This window comes from Pongo abelii, chromosome 21, assembly GCF_028885655.2.
Source record: "Pongo abelii isolate AG06213 chromosome 21, NHGRI_mPonAbe1-v2.0_pri, whole genome shotgun sequence".
NCBI classification, from domain to species: domain Eukaryota; kingdom Metazoa; phylum Chordata; class Mammalia; order Primates; family Hominidae; genus Pongo; species Pongo abelii.
The window spans coordinates 50,510,892-50,533,056 of record NC_072006.2 but is presented as its reverse complement, the minus strand read 5'-3'; the positions used below and the strand labels follow the sequence as shown (position 1 = coordinate 50,533,056).

The 22,165-nt window shown below is 50.0% G+C and overlaps 1 protein-coding gene across 1 annotated transcript in view; it reads left to right on the top strand.

Annotated features, from left to right (window-relative positions):
* Window positions 1–22,165, top strand: part of CDH22 (cadherin 22) — a 135,375-nt gene that overhangs the window by 53,268 nt on the left and 59,942 nt on the right. Inside the window, exons 2-3 of the mRNA XM_024238983.2 lie at window positions 3,612–4,271; window positions 14,071–14,365. Of these exons, the coding sequence (XP_024094751.1) occupies window positions 4,011–4,271; window positions 14,071–14,365 (556 nt within the window). The 5' untranslated portion in view covers window positions 3,612–4,010. The remainder of the gene's footprint in view (window positions 1–3,611; window positions 4,272–14,070; window positions 14,366–22,165) is intronic.

Here is a 22,165-nt window from a genome sequence, read left to right as displayed (position 1 = left end):
GGCTCACACCTGTAATCCCAGCACTTTGGGAGGCCGAGGTGGGTGGATCACCTGAGGTCAGGAGTTCAAGAACAGCCTGTGAAGCCCCATCTCTACTAAAAATTAAAAAATTAGCCAGGTATGGTGGCATGCACGTGTAATCCCAGCTACTTTGGAGGCTGAGGCAGGAGAACTGCTTGAGCCAGGGAGGCGGAGGTTGCAGTGAGCCGAAATCATGCCACTGCACTCCAGCCTGGGTGACAGAAAGAAATTCCGTCTCAAAAATAAATAAATAAAATTTCAAGAATATATAAAGTGGGGCTCTGACTCCAGGCCTTTGCCTTGGACAGCCCTTCTACAACAAGAGTGCCTTCTCCGCCCCAACACCCCAAATTCCACATGTCCAGATGCGTCCTGCACTTTAGCTGCAAATGCCATCTCAGCTCGTTCCAACCTCTGGACCCTTGCACATGCTGTTCCCTCTGTGTGGAACTATTCTGTGCACAGTTCCTTCTCATCCTTCCAGACTCAGCCCAATGCCACCTCCTCTGAGAGGCCCTCCCTCCCTGATACCATATCTTTAACAATGCACTCACTCCATTCCTTCCATCATTCTCTCTCCACTTCCTCTTTCTTTACTTTTCTTCTCAATGTTTACCACTCCCTGAAATTATATTGTAGATTAATTCCTGTATTATCTGTGTCCCCCACCAGAAGGTCAGTTCCACAAGGGCCAGGACTTCAATTTTTTTTTTTTTTTCGGAGATGGAGTTTCACTTTGTCGCCCAGGCTGGAGGGCAGTGGCATGGTCTTGGCTCACTACAACCTCCACCTCCCAGGTTCAAGTGATTTTCCTGTCTGAGCCTCCCAAGTACCTGGGATTACAGGCACCCACCACCATGCCTGGCTAATTTTTGTATTTTTAGTAGAGATGGGGTTTCACCATGTTGACCTGGCTGGTCTCGAACTCCTGACCTAAAGTGATGCACCCGCCTCGGCCTCCCAAAATGCTGGGATTACAGGCACAAGCCACCTCACTCGGCCAGTACTTCATTTTCGTTATTGCTATGTCCCCAGTGCCCAGCATATGGACTGGCATCAGAGAGGTGCTGGTAAACATTTGTGGAAAGAGTGAAGGGATAACCAGAAGAAAGTCATCTCTTTGCTGATAGATCTCTGAATAACTGATTGCATCTTGCTGTCTTAAACAGAAAGCGATTGTTAACATATGTTCAATAAATGAATGAGTGAAAGGATAAAACGCTGTTCTGTCTCCCTGCTTGTAGCAGACCCTCATGTTTGGTGACTGAATAAACGGATCTCAGTGCCCCCTGTCCTTGTAAAAGGTGTTAGAAACAAAGAAATAAAGGAAAGGAGGGAAGGAGAGCAACAGCTGGGTGCCGGCAAACACTGGCAGATCTCCCCTTGACATGCCGCTCCATCGACCTCCACAGCCCTCTCCAGAAGTGACAGCAGCCTCCCTCCAAATTCTCTCTCCCTTCAGCCTCTCCCCTCCTCTGCATCCCCGCAGGGCTGTGATGGGCCCTGGAGCTGCTTGTTGGAGTTGGGGGGACAGTTCCCATGATGCACGCAGGGAAGCCACACGCTCCAGGAAATGAAGGCTTTGGAGCTGCACGTCCTCCTCACCCACAGCTCCAGTTTCATTACGACCAGCCCAGGTCATAATGCAGGGAATCAAAGCCGGATCCCTGGAGGCGGCAACACAGAACAGGGCTTGCGGAGCAGGGCTGCCAGGGTTGGGGAGCCTCGTGCCCAGGCCCATAGAAGTCGTTCTATACCCAGGCAGGGTATGTTCACAGCAGGATCATGGGTCCTCCTGACCCCATGAGTTCAGGCTTGGACCTATAGGGAAAGAGAAAACAGCATGTTCCAGACCCCTCCCTCCATCCCTCCCTATGGAGTGTGGACATTTTCTCACTCTCATTGCCCAGAACTACAGCTTAACCCCCTCACCATCACCCTCACCTTCCAGCGATGACTCCCTACCCTGAAACTCCTTCCATAAAGATTTTCTGGAGCAGATGCTAGAAAAAAAAGCACTGGGGAATTAGGCATCTGCAAAATAGGCATAAGACAACTTTCAGAGTTGTGATTCCCGTGAGTTAAAGGGATGGGCATTGCCCACTGTGATGCAGAGTTAAAGAAGGTGGTCTGCATTTCTTCCTCCCTAGAGTCAGGCCACTTCCTTTGTTCTCAGGAAGATCTGGCTAGGGCCAGGTCAGCCCCTCACCCCGACCCACTACACACCATCTGCCCAAACACACACCCCTGCTCACAATCTAACTCCCCAAACTGGCGAGACCACTGAGCCACCATGCACACTCCTCTGCCTGAAATGCCCATCCCTTTCTTCCCATCTGCTCAGATGCCGCCTCCTCCAAGAAGGAACCCTGATTGTCTCCTGCCTATCTTCCCTTTCCAAACACCCGAGCTCAGTCCCTTCCCTGAGCCCCACAGGTCTCAGGTTGTCCACACACAGACACTTTTATAGCCCTGATCATATGCCACCTAGCATTTACGTTGTTATAAGAAGGGTTTCACCTTCCACCCCACTAAACTGTGAGCTTATTTACCTTGCCCCTGGCAACCGGCCAAACCTGGCACAAAGTTGAAGCTTGGTGGAACTGAGCTGTTGAACTGAGCTGAACTGGGCTCAGGAGAAGAAGTGGGGATTGAGCCCCTCACCTCCACACACTCCTCTCTGTGCCTGAAATTCCTCCATTAAGCAGCATCGCTGTCCCCTGTAAACACCCACATTAAGCCATTATTCATCTTATGGCTTGAGTAGGCATTAGTCCCTCAGATCCTTTCCTGCTGAAAGCAGGATCTGATGGAGAGAGGGGAAGAGAGATGGATGGATCTGGGGACGGCAGGCTGTCCAGGAGTGGGGAGGAAAGGTGTCTCTCGGACTCTGGGAAAGAAATGTTTTCTGGGGGAATGTGGAGGCACCAGAGGCAAGCTCAGAGGGATTGTGACCCTGCTCAGAGTCGCTGGGGGTGTCTCCAAGCCAGGCCCTCTGGGACTCAGGTGCTCCATCCCTAGAAGCTGATGTGGGGGTAGGAGCACATCAGAGGGCCTTCCCTTGGTGCCTGTTTCAGATGGAATGACCTGTCTGTGCTGCGATGGATAGGAAAGCAGGCATATTTGGTGGTGGGCTGGGTGCTGGACTTCTGTGCACCGAGGAGGCCTGGGTCTTGGGGGCTCTTGAAGATGCCTTCTAGAGAAGCACCTGGGGTGGGGGATTTCTGGGGGCTGGGCAGGGCTGGAGAGATTGTCAGCCAGGTCAGGGGCGCCGCCTACTAGGGTCTCTGCTTGTATGGGCATGAGGGCTGAGCTGGGCAGGGGCTGTGAGAAAGGCGCAGGAGATTGGGAGAGCAGGGGTGTATGATGCCAGGTGAAAGGAGAGGCTGCGGTGTGCGGGAGAGGGCGCCTACTAGACTATGGGCTTCAAGAAGAGGGGACCACTGTGAGTTGCTATGATGCCTGTCACACCCTGCACAGTACCAGGCACACAGTACGTGTTTAATTAGTACCTACAAGAGGAAAGATAGACTCAACTTGCCCTCCGCCTACACAGAAGCCCCTCTAATGTTTTCTTGTTTCTCTTGCAGACTCCTGACGGAAGGGGAAGGCCCCTAGTCCTGGCAAGATCTGCCGGCCCCAACCCACATCCTCTCTGCGCAGGAACCATGGCGCTTCCCCGACTCTGGAGCTGTCCAGGTGCTGCCTGGTGATCCGCACGCGACGCGGCGAGGGGGGCGCGGGCAGGCACCCCGGGGGCTGTCCATGCCCCAGATGCGGCCGCGCCCCCTCCCCCTCCAGCCGGGTACCCCCGCGGCTGGGCGGCGTTCAGGGCCGCGGGCCCGTCCGGGTGCCCCATCGGGGGCGACATCCCGGCGGCCGCGCTGAGGCCACCATGTGACACGGCGCCGCATCGTCGTGGGACCAAGCAGCGGCGCCCTGGTGCCTCCCGTCCATGCTCCTGGGCCCCGGCCCCGCGCAGGCCAAGCATGAGGCCGAGGCCCGAAGGTAGGGGGCTCCGGGCGGGAGTCGCGCTGTCCCCCGCGCTACTGCTGCTGCTGCTGCTGCTGCTGCCGCCGCCGCCGACGCTGCTGGGGCGCCTGTGGGCAGCGGGCACGCCCTCGCCGTCGGCGCCCGGAGCTCGGCAGGACGGCGCGCTGGGAGCCGGCCGCGTCAAACGCGGCTGGGTGTGGAACCAGTTCTTCGTAGTGGAGGAGTACACGGGCACGGAGCCCCTGTATGTGGGCAAGGTAAAGTGGGGCCCCACTCCAACTCCAGATCCCAGGACCCTGGGGACACCCACTGGTAGATACAAGAAACCCTTGTTCACCCGCCCTTTTAAATCCACGTTTCATGTGCCTCTTCTGCTCCCTGGCCAAGGACTGATAAGGGGGTCCAGAGCCCCACTCCCACTCCGCCGCATGCCCTCCTCTCCTTCCCCTCCCTTTTGCATCTTAGAGAGAGCCCAGCAGGCAATCCCAGCCCATCCTGTAGCTAGATGCATGTGGGATTTAGGAACGAGTTTGCAAATCCAATCATCTCACATACATACTCTAGCCACTCCACTCTGCTTAAAATTCTTCAGCAGCTCCCTATGCACTTGGGGTCTAGCCCAAATTCTATCCATTGACTACAAAGATCTGGCTCCTCCAGCCTCATCTCCTGCCACACTCTGAGTTTCAGCCTCACTGCCTTTCTGTTGCTCTTCTGAAAGTCAGTCAATGTCCCATGCACACTCCTGCCACTGCCCCTTTGCCTAAGCTGTTTCTCCTGCTGAAAAATGCTCTTTCCTGCTCCTTCCACTGATGACCTTACACTCACACTACAGCTCCAATGCCACTTTCTCAGAGAAACCCTTCTTGCCCACACCAGGCTAGGACAGATCTGCTGTCACATCCCCCGTGAGGTCCCAGCATCTTTCCTTCATAACATTTTAATTATGTATGTGTTTGTTTGATTGTGCAATTAATGTGTGTCTTTCCTATTAGACCATGTTTGTTTTGCTCGCCATGAAATCCCCAGTGCCTAGCACAGACATTGCTTGCAAATGGTTTATTAAGTGAATGAATGAATGAATGAATGAATGAATGAAACTACTTTCTCAAACTCTCTGAGTAAATGCTGGTAAATCTGGCTGAAGATCTATGCCATAGGCATATAAGGAGCTGAGAAGGACTTTTATTCAGCCATTCAATTCCAGAGCCCCTTGTGGGGCCCATGTGTGATGCTGGGGAGAGAAGGTGAGTGAGATCCAGCCTCTGCCACTTTGGGGATCCCCAGAGTGGCAGAGGCACCCTGGTGCATAAAAAGCTTCATGAGTCAGCACCAGGCACTGAGTAGGCAATCATTAAATAGTATATTTTGTCTGGCTTCATGGAGGAGAAAACACCTGAACTGGGTTTTGACATACGTGTAGGAGTTCATCAGGCTGGTGGAAAAGAGGACGTAACCTAATCAAAGACTTGGACACCTGAAGGTAGCTGGTTTGCTCAGAGCCTTGTCAGCAGTTGAGGTGTTGAAGTGGAGGGTGATTGTAGGGCATGAAAGTGGGGTGGTGCCCTGGGACAGTATCTGGCTTTTGTTAAGGCCAATTAGCTTTCCAGGAAGTCTTGGTCAGCACTGTGGGTGGGGAAAGAAAACTCCAGAGCTTCCTGTGTGCTTAAATGAGTCTGGGAACTGGGAGACAGTTCTGAGGCTCAGAGATCAGGATCCTTGACAAGGAGAGAAGGAAAGTCTAGATGTAAACCTTTGGGTTTGCCTTGCAGGAAGCTCAGATTTTCTCTGGTCTAGACACAGTAATCCCTGGCCCAAAGCTACTTTCCCCTCCATGCATGTGGCTGAATGAATGAATGAATAAATGAATGATTCCCACAATTAAGCTGAGCAAGGATTTGACAGAGCTCAGATAGGTTCAAGGCCTTGCTCAAGATCATCCAGCAACCTAGTGGCAGGGCCTAGGACTCCTGACTCCCAGACAGGTGTGGGAGATGGTGAGGCTGGTAGAATGGGGCAAGGGCTGGGGATGGAGTGACCAAGCCTGCTATATGACAGGTAGTAGCCAATGGTGAAATAGCTAAGAATGAAGGCTTTGGAGGCAGACACATCTGAGTTTGAGGCCTGGTTCTGCCAATCCCTTCACTGAGTGACCTTGAACAAGTTACTTTAACGCCCCAACACTCAGTCTCTTCATCTGTAAAAACAGGGGCTCAGAGAGCCGGCTTCCTAAGGTTGTTGAAGATTAAAGAAGAAAACAGAGCACATAAAGTGTTCAGCCTGCGGCTTGTTTGTTTGTTGTTGCTGTTTTTTATTATTCTCATATAAAGTACTTAACCCTTAACCTGCAAGGTAGAAATCATCATTCCCTTTTGTAGGTAAAGAAACCAAAGTAACAGAGGGCAGTCATAGAGTGGGCAAGTGGCATGGCCAAGAGCTGAACCTGTGTGAGTTAAAGTGTTTGTTGTTGTTGTTGTTGGTTTTGTTTTTGTTTTTTGAGACAGAGTCTTGCTCTGTTGCCCACCCAGGCTGGAGCGCGGTGACACGATCTCGGCTCACAGCAACCTCTGCGGCCAGGTTCAAGCGATTCTCCTGCCTCAGCTTCCCAAGTAGCTGGGATTACACCATGCCCAGCTAATTTTTGTATTTTTAGTAGAGATGAGGTTTCACCATGTTGGCCAGTCTGGCTTTGAACTGCTGACCTCAAGTGATCCACCTGCCTCAGCCTCCCAAAGTGCTGGGATTACAGAAGTGAGCCACTGCACCTGGCCCCCTGAGTTGAAGTTTTTAAGCCCCCAAAAGAGAAAGAGAAGAGGTCCATCCCAGCCTGATTTTCCAGACCCCTCAGAGACTCCCAGACCTGGGAAAAGACCTTTGGTCCAGGAAAACCCGGAGACAGGGAAGGACTGATGCATCTGCCTAAATGTCAGAGGAGGTGGTCATCCCAGGCACTTTAGCCCTGCTGTCTGCCCAGCAGCTGGGGCTCTGCAAAAGCCTCGCCAGCCACCCACATCCTGAAAAGATGAGAAAACCGGCTGCTGACTCACGCCTTCATCTGCCCCTACCTAGCCTTTATCACCTCAACAGCGTGAGCTGACCCCACCCCCATCTCATGGAACCACAGTCTATAAGCAGGGGAGGGCCCTGTAGCTCCCTTCATTAGAAGGAGGGGAAACTGAGGCCCAGAGGCAGAGAAGATCATGCCAAGGCTACACAGCAACATAGTTGCATAACCAACCCAAGAAACCAGGTCTCCTAACACAATCTCCGTGCTCACTTCAAGAGCCTCATATTAAGCAGCTGCCAGGAGCCAAGCACTGTGCTGGGCCCAGGGCCCTTTCTGTCTCCCCCAGCAACCTCTCTCCACATTGCCACTGCTGTTGTGACTTGTCACCCTCCTCCTCTATCACCTTCACCCAGAGCCCCTGCCCTGCTCTCTTACTCTCAAGCCTACCTCAAGGCTTACTCTCAAACACTCCATCCAGGGAGGGAGAAGAAGTTTCCATCTCTTAGCAAATATTTGCCCAATGTACACTTTCTTATGAGAGGTGGCATTGTGTGTGGTTAAAGGGCCACCTGGAGCTATACTGCGTGGGCTCAAATCCCAGCTTGGCTGCTTGTGATCTTCCTGACTTTGGGCACATTACAGTTGTCCCTCAGTATCTCTCGATAGGGGATTGGTTCCAGGACCTCCCATGGATATCAAAACCCAATATAAAATAGCATAGCATTTTCATATAACCTATGCACATCCTCCCATATACTTTAAATCATCTCTAGAGTATTGATAATACCTAATACAGTGTAAATACTATACAAGTAGTTGTTATACTATATTGTTTAGAGAATGACAAGAAAAACGTCTGTACATATTCAGTACAGACCCAATTTTGTTTCTGAATGTTTTTGATCCTTGGTCAGCACATTCACTGATGCAGAACCCACGGATACAGAGGGCCAACTGTTTTCACCCTGTCTGTGCCTCAGTTTCCTAATCTGCTAAGTGAGGCTATTACTAGGACCTAGCTCAAAGGCTGGCATTGGGGAGTCAATGAGTTAGCATTTGTCAAGAACCTAGAATACTTTCTGGGTCCTGGCACATGTTCAGTAAGTATTCACTTTTATTATTGTTAAGTCTCACCTTGTAAGTCTCACTATTATGGATAGTTCCACCATCTTGAGTGTACCATCTAACTGTGAACTCCTGCCCCAAATCCCAAAAAGTCTTTTTGGCAACCTAACAGTGTAGTTTCTTACCACTAAGTGGGGGGGAAGGTTGTCATTAGCCCAACCCCCCCAACCCTAGGAATATGAGCTTGGGCTTTTAAAAGCCACCTGTCCCCTTTCCAGCTGAGTCCCTCGCATGTACGAGTGTTTGTGTGGGCACACATGAATGCAAACACACACTCTCATACCATGCTCTCTCACTCTTCAGGAAGAAAGGACTTCACCACAGTTTCAGTTAATTCACTGCTTCCTGGTTCCCCCCACCCCAGGGAGCCACTCGGAGCATCCGTCCTTGTCGAATTCTAAAGGTAGCTTAGCAACAGCACCATCCGCAGAGTGAACCCCGGGCGCCCAACGGTAACCTATTTTACAACCGCCTCCTCCATCACTCACCGCCAGGCTCCTGTCAGCACCCACAGGAACCACTGAGCCCCGCAGTTGTCGCCAAGGCCCCACACAAACAGCTCCTTCTGTGGCCCTGCCCCCATTGGCAACCCTGGCCCATCTCTCCCCGAACCTTCTCACGACACCCACCCTCAAAGCAACCTCCCAGCATTTCCATAAAATCTGGGTACTCTGACTAATCCCTTTTCCGAACTGTAATTTCCCCCGAGGCTTCTGTCAGCTGGATGTGGATTTTGTAGGATTTTTAATTTTTTTAAAAAAAAGATAGAATTATGGGGTCAGCACTTATGACCAACTCCTGTAGGCGGTGAGATCTATTTTAGATATACGGCAGGATTAAAGTGAGGAGGAGAGCAGATTTAATTAAGTTGCTAATATTTAAAGAAAATTGATGAACTCCTGGTTTACGAGTAGCACAGTCGTGAACAGACCCCTCATCCCGGGGAGGCTTTTTATTTGATTTGCTTTCCGTTTAAATCCTGGACTCATTTTATTTGTGTAACCGTACTGTCCGTTTAATTGTCTTTAATAAGGAAAACGTACCTATGCTCGCATTTAATTTTGATTTAATTAGGAGGAAGTAATTAATGGCTTCATAAATCCCATTTTTCAGCCCCCTGGGATGAGAAACCATCACTCTTGTGTTTTTCGTGTTGTTTATGATCAAGGGATGGGGCTTGAGGGGGATTTCTCCTCCAGGGCTGGCCACACTTGATGTGGTAGAAAGAACTCTGAATGTGATGTCAGGCTTTGGGGCCGTCTCTCATTACCTATGTGACTTTAGGTGGGGTTTAGACTCTCTCTGGGCCTCAGTTTACCCATCTACACAACGGGGAGAGAGTAAGCTCTGATGCACAAGATGAGACATCAATGAGATAGCAGTAAAATGTCTAGAACTGTGCCTGGAGTGTTTTAGGTTCCCAGCGACTGTCCATCTGTACCTGGGATTTAAGAGTGGCTGAATCCTCCAGAAATCCTAGAAGACAACTGGGGGAGTCTGATGACTGTTGTATATTTTATTATTCATTTATTCAATATGTTTGGTGCTGTGCCCCGTGCTAGGTGCTGGGGAGATGGAATAAACAGCCAGATGCTTGGCCGTCAAGGAGCTTGCAAGCTCACACTCACGTGCACTCACACACACACACATATTCAACTTTCCCACCCCCTGTATTTTCTCTGCAGGCATTGTCAGGGTACCTAGTGTGTGCCAGGCACAGAGAGTTCTGACAGAGACAAACCTAACTTAGTCCGTACCTTGAGGCCCATGACAGCTGGGGACACAGATGTGCAACACTAGAAGTTACAGGAGGGTGTGGAGTAGAGGGGCATGTGTACGGGGCAGGAACAGAGCAGGTGAGGTCTCTTCAACCAAATGAGAGGGCATCTGAGAGGGTTGCCTGGAGGAGGAAACAAGCTGAGTTTGAAAGACAAGAAGGCATTGATTGGATCATGGCCCCTGGATCTCCAGTGGGTCAGGATTTGGGTCTGTGTGGTTCTTGTATCAGGAGATAGGGGATGAATTAGGTGACCCCTCAACCCCTCCTGAGATTGGGACAGGAAGAGGAGAGGGAACTAATCTACATTGAACACCTACTAAGCGCAAGGAGCTTCCATATATTATCTTATGAATCTTCAGAATATATGTGGTGAAGCAATATCAGTCCCATTTACAGATGAGAAAACTGAGGCTCAGAGAAGGGTAGCCACTTGCCCAGGGTCATGCACAGGTTGCTGGCAAAGCTGAAGCTGGTACAGAGCTGCTTCTGACTCCAAAGCACATAATCTTTCCTGATTTGTGGTTTGAGGTTCTTTCCCAAATGGTAAAATGGAGGCTTAGAGAGAAGAGGCCACTGATGACTGTGGCCTGCAGGGCACAGGGCAAAAGACTGGTGTCGAGGCCACCGCCCAAGCTGTGCAGCCCAGTGGCCATCCAGTAGCCCACTCCTTCCTCTTTTCTCCCTCACCCTCTGCTATAGGCATTGTAAGCAGACTAGCCAGATTCCCAGAGACTGCAGAGAAACCAAACTGGGCTTTGGAGTCAAACAGACCGGGGGCCATCTCAGTCTCTTCACCTGGAAAATAGGGATACGTTTACAAACCCCACAAAGTCAAGTTCGATTTCTGCAGATGGCCTGCAACACATGTCTGACGCATAGTAGGTTCTCAATAAATGAGAGCACCATCTTCCAGCCTCCACTCGCAGCTGAGAGTCCTGAGAAATATCTTCTTAGGGCAGAGCCAGAGGCACTCCCTCTTCACTCTGAAGCTGGGACCCAGGCAGGCAGGGCAGGTAGCCCCAGCTGGGCCTGAATTCATAACTCCCAGATCTTAGCTCCCGCCCAGGCCGATTGCCCCTGTCTGACTCTGCAGTCCCCAGAGAGCAGCCAGTAGGCCCCAGCGTGAGCTCTGTGTCATATTCCACAGAAGATGACATCACCACTAGGTTCTACTCCCTCCTCTCCATTCCTCACTCATAAGTGAGCCCTGCCTGGGGTCTGAGTCAAAACATCAAGGGCTGCAGGGACATGAGGGAGACCCAGGAGATGGAAAGGGAAGGAAACAACCATTAACAGAGTGCTTAGGTCAATGTAAACATGCTCTCATCTAATTCTCCCCACACCTGTGCCAAATAGGGCTTGGTCTGATTTCTCAGGTGGAAACACAGGGGCTCAGAGAGGTAAAATTGACAAATCCATGGTCCCAATATTAGTGAGTGGTAGAGTCAGGAGCATACTTCCTGCACTTAGCCATGTGACACAGCACATGACTTCCCCTCTCTGTGCCTCAGTTTTCTAACCTGAGAAATGGGAATGATAATGTTTCACAGGGCAATGATGAAGACTAGTAAGATTATAGCTGTTAAGCATCTCTTCGAATGGCATCTGTTCTACCACACTGCTCAGAAGTGTTTGCTGATGAAATAAGCAGACAACATATCAGACTGGGAAGCAGGTAGAGGCACCCCAAAAGGGAACAGAATCACCCCCTCTCATCCCATCTCCCCTGGGGCAATGGTGGAAAAAAACGTATAAACAGCAAACAGGAGAGACAGGTCTCCTCATCCTCAGCACTGCCAATGATTCAGGGCCGATGTCCTGAAATAATTTTATTGGGGGCATTAAACTGAGTTATGAGGTTTTTACAATCCAGCCACTTATGAGAAATCTATTAACAGTAACTGGACAGGAAGAAGTCTTCTCAGTGGAGCCCAGGACGGGCATTAATTGGGGCAATCTATAACAGGACGGGGACCCAGAAAGTTTCCACCAGACGCCTCCATTTAGTCCCCGCAATTTCTGCTGAGAATCAGCAGACTCGCCAAAAAGAGAGAGATGCCCATTAATCGGCTAATGAAATATGAAAATGTTTATGGGCCATTCAATCTTCCAAATGGCACTTCTATAATCCACCTTTCAGACACAAAGTTCTACCAGCAGGATTTATACCCTGGCTCCTCCTGCGTGGCAGGGGATGGGCTTTCGTCCCCCTTCGTGATGACTTCATGGGCACCTGTTCTCCTGCTGAGTGGGCTGGGGTCCCCAGCACCCCAGCCTGAAAGGAACTTTAGGGATTCTCTTGTCCACACTCCATCTCCATGGAAGCTTAGAGATGAGCAGGGACCTGCCCAAAGCCATTAGCTTCATCGGAATGGATTTTCCTCTGCTTGAAGCTGCCTGGGAGATTTCGGCATTGGAAGATAAGGACTTAGGTGTTTCTGATTGCAAGAAAACAGACGTCTTGCTGGTTCCTCACCCAAGAGATCTCAGGGCAGTGAAAACAGCCTGGAATCTGGAGCCTAATAGTGCCTAGATTAAATCCTGGTTATATATAGCTAACATTTAGTAATAATATAATAATAACGATAGCTACCATTTATTGGGCACTCATTATGTCTCAGACAGGGCTTATTTCCAGCTAGTACAAACTGGTATAGTTGTACTGGTTGTTAAAATCATGAAAAACCTCCATACTTGCAGTAAATAGTCCCTCTCCTCTCCCTCGCCCCAACTCTGTCAGCCCCCTGGGCCTCTCTGTGATCCAGCAACCAAAGGGTTCTTGCCTGGCCCAGCAGGGATCCTGCTGCAGTACCACCGCCTGGGCAGTGCCCCCACCATGCTGGCTGCTAAATATTGTAAATGTCACTTGGTGACACCTGCTAAGGGCCTTGTATGCAACTCAGCAAACCCCTCAGTACCTCTGGGAGGAAAATGCTAATATGATTCCCATGTTACAGATGAAGCAACTGAGGGCCAGAAAGGCAAAGTGATGGGTGAGGATGCACAGGGAGGCGATGTCATAGCCAAGGCTGGGCCAGGCTGCATTGTCTCTCCCTTCCCCTGGGCTCCTCTCCGGAGGCTTTAGGTGGAATGGGAAAGCCCAGTGTGGAGTCAGACCAGCTCTTCCAGTGGCCTGACCTTGAAGAACCCATCCCACTTCTCCAATCTTCATTAGGAAGTGGGATAAAAATCTCTAAAATAAAGATAGCAAAACCTACTCTAGCAGGTTTTTTAAAAAAGCATCTTAAACTAGAAAAGTACATAAATTGCTTAGCCAGTGCCTAGCACATGGAAGGTGCTCTTTCAATTAACATCCCTTCCTCCTCTCTCCCTTCACTCCCTGTCATGTGCTATGTATTGAGCCTGGTTCTCCATATACCAAGATGAGGAAGATGCCACCCCAATCTCCTGGGGTGCAGAGTCTAGGGAGCAGTGAACCTGTAATTCACAGTGAGGTCATCGACCAGCAGCCTGGAAGTTTGTTAGAAATGCAAAGTCTGAGGCCTGGCCCCAGACCTACTGAGTCAGAATCTGCATTTTAACAAGATCCCCAGGTGAACTGCATGCATACTAGAGTTTGAGAAGTGCTGGCTACAGCCATCCTACAAGGCTGAACATGATCATGATGGCCTGATGTACTGAGAGATCCTGGGGGCAGGGGGAGACTGAGGATCCAGAAAAGCTTTCTGAAAGAGGTGGCATTTTTGTTGCACTTTGCAGGATGAGTAGACTTTCCACAGGCAAAGAAACAAGGACAGGGCTCAAGGCAGAAGCCTCAGAGCTGTGCATGCTAAAGGGGAGAGAGGTGTGGAGGTGGTGCTGGACTTCTTTGTGAAGGCGATGGGAAGCCACTGGAGGGTTGTAAGCAGGGAGGCCGTGTTCAGATCTGCCTCCAAGGCTGATAGCTCTGAATGCAGAGGCGAAAGCAGAGTCCAGGGGCAGGGAGGGCCCCAGCGGGCTGAGGAAACACTCCAGGCCAGGGATGGAAGTGAGCGTGGCTGCTAGGCCTCAGTGTCCTCACTAAAGAAGTGTACGTGTTGGAGAAGAGATGGGCTGAGGAATAGGCAGCCAATGGCATGGGACAGTGAGGCCAAGAGGAGCTTCCTCCTCAGCCTCCACCTTGCCTTCCTCTCTGCCTCCCCAGATCCATTCTGACTCAGACGAGGGTGACGGGGCCATCAAGTACACCATCTCAGGCGAGGGTGCTGGGACCATCTTCCTGATCGACGAGCTGACAGGCGACATTCATGCCATGGAGCGCCTGGACCGTGAGCAGAAAACCTTCTACACGCTGCGGGCCCAGGCTCGGGATCGCGCCACCAACCGCCTACTGGAGCCCGAGTCAGAGTTCATCATCAAGGTGCAGGACATCAATGACAGCGAACCCCGCTTCCTGCATGGCCCCTATATTGGCAGCGTGGCCGAGCTCTCACCCACAGGTGGGCTGTGGGCCCTGGGGTGGGGGATGGGATCAAGGTGATCCCCAAGTGGAGCCTGCTGGGAAGGGGAGTAGCTGATCCTCTGGGGAGGGACAGAAAAGACAGAGCCTGCTGACCTAGGGTACAGGGTACAGATGTGAGCTCAGGTGCCCCCTGGGGTCAAGCATAGTCCTGGACAAAACCACACACATGACTTCAGCCACATCCATGGACACAGCACCCCATGAACGTGGACCCGCATGTGGACACAGTGATGCCCTCGGACATGCTCATACAGCCACACCCAGTCACATATGTAGACACAGTCGCAGATCTGGACATGCCACATGCACAAGCCCAGCCCCACATACAACTCACCACTACGCTGGTACACAACCTCATTCATAGATCCAGTCCCCTACACAGGCACAGCTGGACAGAGTCACACACACAGGCACAGCTGGACAGAGTCACGCACACAGGCACAGCTGGACGCCTTGACAGAGCCCTTCACAAAAGTTCAACTGCACCTAGACACAGCACAGCCCTTGGCAACAACCTCCACACAGACATAGTCCCATCTTCAGGCACACCCACCACTAGGAACAGCTAGACTGGGAAACAGCTGAAACAGGGCCCAACCACACACTCAGACCCACGACTGCACACCCTGACCTAGCCACGCACAACCCCAGGCAGGAAACGGGCCCTTACGCAGATAGCGCTTCTGCACAGACTCAGCCATGTACAGAGACAGAGGCAAAAGCCACAAGCAGACATGAGCATCCTGGGGTCCAGCTCCCCTGGTGTGCAGCCGCAGACAGGCATGGGCACAGGCAGATGAATGAGACCGGCAGCTCTGTCTACAGCCCAGAGGAAGCCACAGCTCACCAAGATCCAGCCAGCTAGGGACAGAGCCTCACATAGAGATGGCTAAGCCCCCAGACACAGATTCAGTTACACTTACCTGGGTATGACTGCACACACCCAGGAGCACTGCACACATGATTATGCCCATAGAAAGTGAAGTGCACACACACAGAAATATATATCTCTGTGTAGACATCAGACACAACCATACTCAGAAAGGGTCATGCACACAGCAGCAGGACACTGAGGCTAAAGCTGCATGACTCTGCCTTCTCCCACCATGAAACCCCCCGACCGTTTCTGACCATCAAGGCCCCACTTAGCTCAGGGCTCCTGGAGCTCTGGTAGAAACTGGAGTCACGGGGTGAGGGGCACAAGCTAGTAGCTGCCATCTCTTTCCTACCATGTTACTCCAAGTAATCTGCAAGCCAGGCTAGACAAGAAGCAGCTGCCCTAGGTCCTAAGCCACGCTCCATTGCTGACTCGCTGTGGCCAAAGGTTGGATGCTGTGCCTCTCTGGACCTTCCGGCTCTATGGCTGCGTGTCAGAGGCCAGGAGTACTTGAGCTCCTGGGAGAGGGTGCTGTCAGCCCAGCTTCCCCAAGTTGGGCCAAATCTGGCAGCTTGCTGGGATAATGAGCAAGCAGCCAGTAGGGGAAGAGGAGGAGGTGAACCAGAGGGAATGATGGGCAAGGGATGAGGGGGAAATAGGGAACAGTGGGGCTGTGGATGTGAGTGCAGACTGGTGTACACACACAGGCATGCATGCATGCCTGATGTACATGTGTGTTCCACATATATATGCAGATGTGCACACACACCTAACCAAGAAGCACTTTAAGGCCTGTGTGTGCATGTGACATGCTATGTCTATATGAGTATATTCATTCATTCAACAAATATTTATTGAGTACCTACTACATGCTAGGCCTTGGGAACACAGCAGTGAAAAGGCAGAAGATTCCCTACTCTCATGGAGGGCCCATTCTTCCTAAGGAAGACAGACAATAAGCAAGTGAACAACTAGATCATTGGTCCAGTAAGGCTTCTCTGAAGACCTGGAGGAAGTGAGAGCATGGGCCCTGGGGGAAGAGCATTCCAGGCAGAGGGAATGGCACATGCAAAGGCCCTAGGGTTGAATTCTGCCGAGAAGAAACAAGGTGACCAGATCATGCAGCCATGTAGACCATAGCCAGGGCATTGCCTTTTATGCTGAACAAGCTGAGAAGTCAATGGAAGGTCTTGCTCAGAAAAATGACATGATCAGGACCCCATGGCTCTTTCATGAAGAATAGATGGGCAGAAAAGAGGGCAAGAGCAGAAGCAGGTGGCCTGTGAACAGGAAGTGATGGTGGCTTGGAACAAGATGGTACCAGTGGAGGTGTTGAAAAGAGGTCGCCTTTTGGATTTATCCTGAAAGTAGAGCTGAAAGCATTTGCTAATGGATTGGATATGGAGGGTGAAAGAAAGAAAACTCAAGGATGACCGTTAGGATTGTAACCTGAGCAATTAAATAGATGGATTTCCATTTACTGAGATTGAAGGAACAGATTTGGGGGATGAAAGGAAATTAGGAGTTTGGTGTGAAGTTTGTTAAGTTAGAAAAACGTATTAGGCTGCTGAGTGGAGATCTTGAACAAGAGAGTTGAATATCCAGGTTCAGAGGAGGTCTGGGCTGGAGAGATAAATTTGGATATTATCAATGGCAAAGACATATGGAATTTCAGAGCCTGGCAAGAACTTAGCATATAATTTTGCTAATGGGGAAACTGGGGCTCAGAGAGACAGTGACATGTCCAAGGTCACACAGCAAGTCCCTGACTTTCTAGGTCCGGCAGCCCCTACCTACTGACTTAAACTCACAGCCCTGTCTCCCTTCACTTAAAACTGACCTGCACATTTCTGCATTAAAAAGTCCAGAAAGGTGGGGAGAGCTGATGCTAGAGAAGGAAGCAGGAGCCCCATCTGAAGGACTAGAGGAAAGCAGGTAGCCTGGGAAAGGCCTAACCAAGGGAGTGATGTGGGAAGACTTGCATTTTGGAAAATTCCCCCTGCTGCACTGTGGAGAAGGGCTGAGGATGGGGAGGTGCCGGGGGAAGAGCAGCCTCATCTCCACCATGGTGGCTCCTCCATGACCACTTCACTCTCACTGCGACTCTGAGAGGTGGCAGGACTAATGGTAGCACCCCCATTGAGCAGATGGGAACACTGAGGCTCAGAGAGAAGAAAGTACCTGCAGTCACATAGCAAGTCAGTGACAGAGCAAGTTGCTGGGCGTGGCTCCCAGGTTGTTGGAATGGCAAGGGTCCTTGTTTCACAGGTGGGGAAACTGAGACCAAGAGAAGGGCAAGGACTCATCCAAGGTCATGCAGAGAGTAGGAGGCGGAGGCAGCCCCCAGTTTATGAGCACTGGCCTATGGAGACCCAGCTCTGTCTTGACTCCCTCTCCCAGCCTACTGACTCTTATAGTCTACTCAGGAAAAATGTCGGGAGAGGGGGGGACTCAATTTGGACCAGCTGGGAACCCAGGAGGGGGAAGGGAGAAGCAGAAATTAAATTAGTTTATTTCATTTGAGCAACTATTTGAAGGGGAAGCAAATCTGACACCAGGGTGCTTGCAGAGACTCCAGGCAGCTTTAAAAATCAGTCACAATTACTGAGCCTCCTGATCTGGCTGCGGAGGGAGGGGCCAACAAGCAGCACAGGGTCTGGGCAGCTTCGGAGATCAGAGGGAGCAGGGACGCAGCTTGGAACATGAAAGGCAGCAGCGCTTGCAAATTAAACCACTCACAGCTTAAAAGGGAAGGGAAGTGTGCCGGGGGGCCTCCGATGAGCCACGCTTCTGAGCAGGGGCACGCCAGTCCTGTTAAACCTGATGCAGCCAAGTGGGTCCTGAGTTCATAGTCAGGACGCCTGGTTCCCTGCATGACCTTGGTCGACTTCCTGCCCCCTCTGTACTCCAAGTTCCCTTCTGAGCATTGAGAGAGTTCATTCAAACATCAGATGTTTATTGAGTGCCTGCTATGTGCCAGGCACTGTTCCAGGCATTGGGGATTCTTAGGAAACCTACATACTATAACAGGGAGAGAGTCAGGACAGAGATAAGCAAATGTATAATATGCAAATAAATAATTAAAAATATAAAACAGGCCAGGTGCGGTGGCCCACGCCTGTAATCTTCGCACTTTGGGAGGCCAAGGTGGGCGAATTGCCTGAGCTCAGGAGTTCGAGACGAGCTGGGCAACGTGGTGAAACCCCATCTCTACTAAAATATAAAAAAAAATTAGCCAGGTATGGTGGCATACACCTGTAGTCCCAGCTACTCGGGAGGCTGAAGCAGAAGAATTGCTTGAACTGGGGAGGCAGAGATTGCCGTGAGCAGAGATCATGCCACTGCACTCCAGCCTGAGTGACAGTGCAAGACTCTCTCTCTCTCTCTCTCTCTATATATATATAAATATATAGATAGATAGATATTAATATATATAAATATATATTAATATATATTTATATATATTAATATCTACATCTATATATATAATGAATATTAATATGCCTGATGGTGTGAGTGCTATGCAGAATAAAGGAGTTAGGAGCAATTTGCGGGGAGTGTTATTTTAGATAGAGGGGTCAGGGAAGGCCTGTCTTTCTGGAGGAGGACATCTGAATAAAGATCTGAAGGAAGGGAACCAAGGAGCTCTGTGAAACAGTGGTTTTCAAACTTTTTTGTGCATCCACATTACCTGGAGGGCTTGTTAAAATACAAATTGCTGCCCTTGTCCCCCCTGCATTTCTGGCTCAGGAGATCTGGGCTGTTAGAAATGTCTGCATTTCTAACAAACTCCCTAATGCTGCTGGCGTGGAGACCATAATTGGACAACCACTAAGCTACAAGAAGAATGTTCCAGGCAGAGAGAACAGCAAATGCAAGGTTCCTGAGGCATAGCCTGTTTGTCATGTTTGAGGAATAGCAGGGAGGTCTGTGGTTGAAGAGTAGTGAGTGAGTGGGAGAATATCTGGAGTCTGAATACCTCAGACAATGGATCACACAAGACTTGGCAGCCATTGAAATGTTTTTGGTTGTACTCTGAGTGAGATGGAGAGCAGAGGTGTAATCTAATCCAGCTTATATTTTAAAAGAATGGCTTGTTGTCTGCCATGTTGAAAATAGACAGTAGGAGGCGAGGTTGGGAGTAGGGAGGCCAATAAGGAAGCAATTGCAATAGTGCAGCAAGAGGTGATGGTGACTTGGACCGGTGTGGATGGTGAGACAAGATGGAATTCTGGATGTACATTGAAGGTAGAGCCAACAGGGTTTGTGAGGGATTGGTTGTGGGGCGTAAGAGGCAGAGGAGACAAGGATGATGCTGAAGTTTTGGGCCTGAGCAACTGATCGGATGGAGCTACTGTGGCTGAGATGGGGACTGCTCCAGCAAGAGCAAGTTTGCAGAACAAATTAAGAATTAATTCTTGGACAAGTTAAAATTGAGGTGTCTACTGAACATCCAAGTTCATATGTCAAGGGGACAGTTGGATCTATGAGTCTGGACGTCAGGAGAGAGATGAGGCTAAAGATACAACTTTGGAAGTCAGCAGCAGAGAGAGGGAATTTACAGCTTGATGCTGAATACGTCAACAGGGAGTGAGTTTTGATAGAGAAGAATTGGACTAGACATTCTTTCAATGTCAGGGAGCCACACCCCTTCCCTAGGCTGTCACAACCTGACCATGGGGTGGCAAGAGGATTTCACAGGTCTCCCACACCCAGCTCAACTCCTCCTACTTATTCATGCCAACTTTGTGCAAGATACTATGCCTGGCACTATTGAAGATACCGAAGACAGAAATGAGAAATTCAATTCAATGTGCATTTATTAACCACTACTTTATTCTGGGCACTGCAGGGGATGTAAAGATAAGTAATTGAATTAAATCCACAAATGTTTATTAGCACCCATTATACACAGGGCCTCCAATGTACTTGGCTCTGTAGGGCTTGCAAAGATGAGTCACCCAACTTAGCAAACATTTATTAGCACCTACTTTATATATAGCCCCACAGAGGACAGAGAAGTAGTTGCTTTTAATTCAATAAACACATATTAGGCCTACTATGTGCATAGCACTTTGCTAGGTATGTAGAGATCACAGATGAGCAAGACACCACCCCTGACCTCAAAGTGGTAGCAGATCAGTTTTGTCTCGTGCTAACTCAGATCAATTGGTAGTGACTGTCAGGCTGTATTGAGAAGGAGTCTAAGATCTCATTCAGCCTTGGCAGAAAAAAATGCCATGATGGATTAGTGATGTCTGCCATGGGCAAAGGAAGGAGAATGTCATAGCACACATGCCATAGAATTGACATTGCCAGACCATGGGATTGGGGCTCAACAGAATGTGGAAATGGGCACTTTTCCACATATTTCAATTCCTCTGTGAGCAGCATCTTTAATAGATGGGAAAAGACTGTCTTGGTAGTACTGCCTGCACTTCTTGAGATATTCACTAAATAATAGCTATCAGCAAGCACTGCTTTCACAGAGCTATTTCCCTTATTCTCACAATCCTGGGGAATAAGCAGGATCAGTATTAGTGTCTTCATATTACTGATGAAGAAATAAATGCGAAGTGATTTTTCTGAGGTTCCACAGTAAGAGCTGAAGCCAGAACTAGACCCAGAAGCGGAAACCAGAACCTGAGTTCCTTGGCTCGGCATCCATAGCTTTCTTTGAGGAAAGAGTCACAACCATTTCTTGCACAAAACTTCGCAGCTCGAAAATCACTTTCACATCCCTAATATCATTTCAGCATCCTGGGGACTCTCTTGGGTTAAGTACTGACATCCCCATTTTACAACTATGGAAACTGAGGCTCAAGAGGGGAAGGAAAGTAAAACTGGGAGAGCACACTATCTGATTCTTAAATTTGGTGCTTGGGGGAACAGAGAGGAAAGGAGGAAGGCAGGAAGGAGTGTGTTCCCCAAGGATATCATTTGGAGAGGGCAGCAGCAGGCTGGGAGCCTCTGATTGTCCTGTCTGTAGCTGGAGAGAGTGTAGTTCAGCAGCCCGCAGGCCCAAGCCAGGAATCAATCGCTGGTCTCTGCAGAGACAACTTCTAAAGATGTTTTTAATTAAAGTCCAGGAAGATCTATACGTGCAATATCTCCTTGCCTAGCAACGGCACTGGCTCTCACCACCCGTGCTGGGGGGAATGGGACAGGAGGCCTCTGGTGGGGAGAAGCAGCAGAGAGGAGCCGAGGCCCTGGCCCTCAGGAGTTGGCCCCATGGCCTGGGTAATCTGGACAGGGAGGAATATATCCCTGTCTCTTTTTGTCTTTTCCATCAACAAATCATTCAACAAATATGAGCACTCTGTATGCCAGGCCCTGTGGCCACATGGCATTAGGGTGCAAAGATGATAAAGCTACCATCCTGCCCTCGAGGGTCTAGCACATAGTAGGTGCTCTGTAGATGTTGAGAGAATGAATGGAATTGAATCATAAGCAAAAATGTTTGCTTTCTGCCATGAGTAGAAGGATGCTATCACAGATACTTCAAATGTTGCAGTCCGAAACAAACAAAGTCACTAGACTGCATAACAGAGGGCCTGGTAAATGTTGAGAGGACAAAAGAGCTTGTGGGTCTATTTGGGATATAAGAGAGTGCTCTCTCTCAGGAGGACATAGCAGATCCACACACACACAGTCAGGGGTTTCCTGGATGGGCAAGTCCATGGCCAGAATCCATAAGGAAAGAAAAGGTGAGGAGGGGAGGGTGTTTCATGTTCCCTGGAGACTTTGGAGGAAGGTGCAATGCAGCAGGCCCCTCACCCCACCAGGCCAAACTTCACCTTCCTCTCCTAGTTCCTCCTCCTGCTCTGCCCCCTCTTCCTGCTCCATACGTACCTCTGTCTCTGTTCTATTTGCTCTGTCTCTGTTTCTAGATTCCTCTGG